Genomic DNA, 3,812 nt, shown 5'->3' on the forward strand with positions numbered 1-3,812 from the left:
TAAATTTATAAATATAGAAAGGGACTAGTAGATTAAGTTGTTTTTGGGCAAAGTCGTCTACTGTTTAAAGGAACTCAAACTATTACATATTTTAACAACAGATGAAACCAAGCAAAAAAATTTCAGAGCATAATGACTGGTCTTTTGAATTAACAAACTCAGACAAAAAAAAAAAAAAAAAAAAGAATTTTTAATAATAAAAAATGTATAATTCCTGAGGCAGAGATACTAATGCCTAGAGGATGTACTGTGCTATATCCTTCTGTGTATTCTACTGTGTACATCCTCAAGCTGGCCCCATGTCCCTCATGAGACCAGGGGAGAGACTGATATCCCCAAGCTCCTCACATTATTCTGCAGATCCCTTACCACTTTGTTGAGTTCTGGGCTGTCTGGGCTGTTGTCCTGGAAATACTCCACTGCCTTCTGAATCTTGGCTATGCTTCCCAGGTACTCTTCCAGCCTACCTGGGGGGCTGGGAAGGAAAAGAGCCAGGTCAGGCTGGGGCAAGGGGGGTGAAGAAGGACGAAGGACACAGTATTTGGAAGGGAAAGAAGAGAATTAATACATGGGACTCCAGGCTCAAATATATTCTATCCCCCCTGCTGCCTTTTAAGGCTTAGGGCTTAAAAGGCATCTCACTGTGTTGTCCAGGCTGGTCTTGAACTCCTAGTCTCAAGTGATCCTCCCGCATCAGCATCCCAAATTGCTGGGATTACAGACCAACCCTCTGGTCCAGGAGGGATTAGGAATTGACCCTTTGGGCCTAACTCACCCCTCTTTGATGATCTTCTCAGTGTCACTGGCCACATGGTAGTAGCTGATGACATGGTCCAGGCAGGACAGTGTCTTCTCAACATTCTCCTGCAGCCGCTGCAGATTCTCTGTCTGCTTGTGCACGGGGATGATGGAGTTCTCCAGCTTCATAAGGCGGCTCTCAAAGGATGATAAGATAGACACCTGCAGGAGGGAAGCCTCTTGATCTCAGGCCTCATGGTGGTCCCAGCACTGCTTCTACACACCCACCTTGGGCATTTCCTGCCTTTTCTCTGGGTTTCTAGACAATAAACTCCACAAGGGAAGGAAGAGGGTGTATCTGTTCCCCACTGTATCCTCAGCACCCATCATGTGCCTAGCATATAGTAGGTGATTTAAGACAAATTGGTTGAAATTTTATTTGAAGGCAAACCAAGCATCAAATTAATTCTTCCTAAAATAATCAGCCCAAGATGGCTTCCCTTCCACCCTTTGAAGCCAAATCTCAACTTCTGCTCTCTTTGAAATATTCCTAAACTGGACTGGAAGTAGTTTCATACAGAGAAGCCTCAAATGCATTTCTGTATCTTCAAAACTCTCTTAAGGATGAAACTCATTGACTAGAGGCTAGGCGTGATGGTTCATGCCTGTAACCCTAAGAATTTGGGAGGCTGAGGAAGGAGGATTGCTTGAGACTAGGAGTTCAAGACCAGCCTGGACAACACAGTGAGACCCTGTCTACACACACACATAATTAGCAAGGTGTGGTGGTGTGTGCCTGCAGTCCCAGCTACTAGGAGGCCGAGGCAGGAGGACTGCCTGAGCCCAGGAGTTAGAGACTGCAGTGAGCTACGGTCATGCCACTGCACTCTAGCCTGCACAACAGAGCCAGACCCTGTCTCTAAAAAAAAATAATTTTAAAATTAAATTTTTTAGAAAAGGACTAGGACTTTATTTTTGTGTGACTAAATACAAATACAAGTTTGTATTTACTCACTTTGTGCTTTTCCAGTCTCCCCTAGGAATAAAGAAGGAACCTCACTTATTGAGTACCTATTGTATACCGGGCACTGAGCAAGATGCAGTGGCATGCATTAGCGCATATGACCTTCACAGACATACTGGGAGGCTGGCACAGTGTCTGCTTTAGCAGATGAATTCGCTGACACCAGAGTTACCTATCAGGAGCCACACACTTAAGCAGCAGGGCAAGGACTAGATCCCAGATCTGCCTGACTTCAGAGCTCTTTCTTTCCCTGAAGTCCTCTGCAGTGAAGGCTGAGTCTTCTCTGCTCTCAGGAATCTCAAAGTGCCAACCTCCTGGGCAGAGGATCCATTGACGATGACATATGTCCAGTACCCAGCCCAACTAACTGGTCAGACTCACTGAGTGTTTGCAGAAGGAGAGAAGGAAGAATGGCGAGCTTAGACAGAAAGCAGCAAGTCCAGGCCAGGGGGAAGTGCAGCCTCCTCAGTGAGGGGACGGAATATGGGGAGGGGGCTAGGCAGGAGAGATGCCAAACTGTTGCTAGATAAACTCACACACTGCCTGCGTCGCTACCCATGACAGAACCCCAGGCCGCAGGAACCGGAACCGCCAGGTCGCAAGGCTTTCCCCAGGGTCCGGAGGCCTGCCCCTCCCCCAGCTGCGAGGAGACTCACCATGTTCTTAGTGAGCTGGTCGCTCTTCTCCAGGCTGTCTCGGATGAAGGACAGCGTCTCCTCCTCCTGGGGGCAGGCAAGGGGAGGACATCACCAGAAACCAGAAGCTAAAGGAGACCACTGCGTCCCGACACCACGGCCTAGCCCCCAACCCCATCTCCTCGCTGGGTGCGCTCCCTCCCACCCCTGCCTCCTCTCCGAGTAGACACTCAGGCCCCGCTGTTGGCCCCTTTCCCTCACCTCCTCCCCAGGCCCACGCCCACCTGCTTCAGCTTGTCCTCGATCTCCCGCCGCCGGGCGGATGCCTCCTGTGGGGGAATCATCGCTCCGAACCCCACGGCTCCCACTCCCCACTATCTTTCCTCCGCGGGCCCACCGGGCCCCAGTCCCCGTCACACCCACTTCCGCTCTTGGTCCCGCCCTGGGACACCTGGGCGGAGCCAGGTTGGGCGTGGAAGGCGGAAGTGCGCCTGCGTGGAGCCCAGGAACGGCCCGACGGCCATCTTGAGTGTGGCTGGGGAGTGACGGGTACTCGGATCCCACAAGGGAGCTCGACGCGGGTTCCTTTCCTCAAGAGAGGTTTTTGATCGGCCTTATGTCCCGCGGCTGGCAGGACGCTTACAGCTCACTTGCTGTTTTCGTTGAAAGACTGAGCCTTTTCATAAACACTGCTGGGGAAGGCGACGAATTCCTTTCCCCAGGTCGCATTCTGTGGGCAGGCACCAATGCCGATTGTGTTCCCCACAGCGCCCCGCACAGAGCAGGTGACACAGTAGATGCCTAACGTGTGTCCATGTAATGAACCAGGGGCTTGTGTAGTCGTTTCCCCCTTCCACCCTGCATTACGCAAAACCGTATCCTGTGGGCTGGCGGGGCTGCTCCGGAGCTCCAGGCCCAGTCCCAGCTGCCAACTGCAGCTCCAGGGGATGGGGTGGTGGGCGCCCCTAGATCAACTTCCCTGCGGGGTTGGATGTTGTGGTTGCAGACCCAGCTCCCGAAAAACCTAGAATTACTCCTTCCTCTAACCCGTCCCTGCCCACCCTGCCTCTGGCCCCCAGCCTTGAGAAAGGACATGCCGACCAACTTGTTTCAGTCCTTCTGTGGCCTCAGTGTCCAGACACCAGGAAGATAGACAAGGAGGCGTGTGCTGGTGAATGAGAAGGTTTGGGGGGTGGGGCGGACACCAAGCTTTTCTTTTTTTCTGGTGAGAGGGAGTATCACTCTGTCGCCCGGGCTGGAATTCAGTGGCACGATCTCGGCTCATTGAAACCTCTGCCTCCCGGGTTCAAGGGATACTCGTGCGTCAGCTTTGCCTTGTTGCCCAGTCTAGTCTCGAACTCATGACCTCAGGTGATCCACTCACCTCGGCTTCCCAAAGTCCTGGGATTACAGGC

General features: G+C 52.0%; 1 protein-coding gene across 6 annotated transcripts in view; it reads right to left on the reverse strand.

Moving 5' to 3' along the window:
- Positions 1–2,836, reverse strand: part of EXOC7 (exocyst complex component 7) — a 19,941-nt gene extending 17,105 nt beyond the window's left edge. For all 6 annotated transcript variants that reach the window (XM_011949240.1, XM_011949183.1, XM_011949119.1 and 3 more), the window contains exons 1-4: positions 2,682–2,836; positions 2,419–2,484; positions 776–960; positions 370–475 (exon numbers count right to left, since the gene is read on the reverse strand). In XM_011949240.1, the coding sequence (XP_011804630.1) occupies positions 370–475; positions 776–960; positions 2,419–2,484; positions 2,682–2,741 (417 nt within the window). In that variant the 5' untranslated portion in view covers positions 2,742–2,836. The remainder of the gene's footprint in view (positions 1–369; positions 476–775; positions 961–2,418; positions 2,485–2,681) is intronic.
- Between the last annotated feature and the right edge of the window lie 976 nt (positions 2,837–3,812).

This window comes from Colobus angolensis, unplaced genomic scaffold (assembly GCF_000951035.1).
Source record: "Colobus angolensis palliatus isolate OR3802 unplaced genomic scaffold, Cang.pa_1.0 Scaffold1, whole genome shotgun sequence".
Lineage (NCBI taxonomy): Eukaryota > Metazoa > Chordata > Mammalia > Primates > Cercopithecidae > Colobus > Colobus angolensis.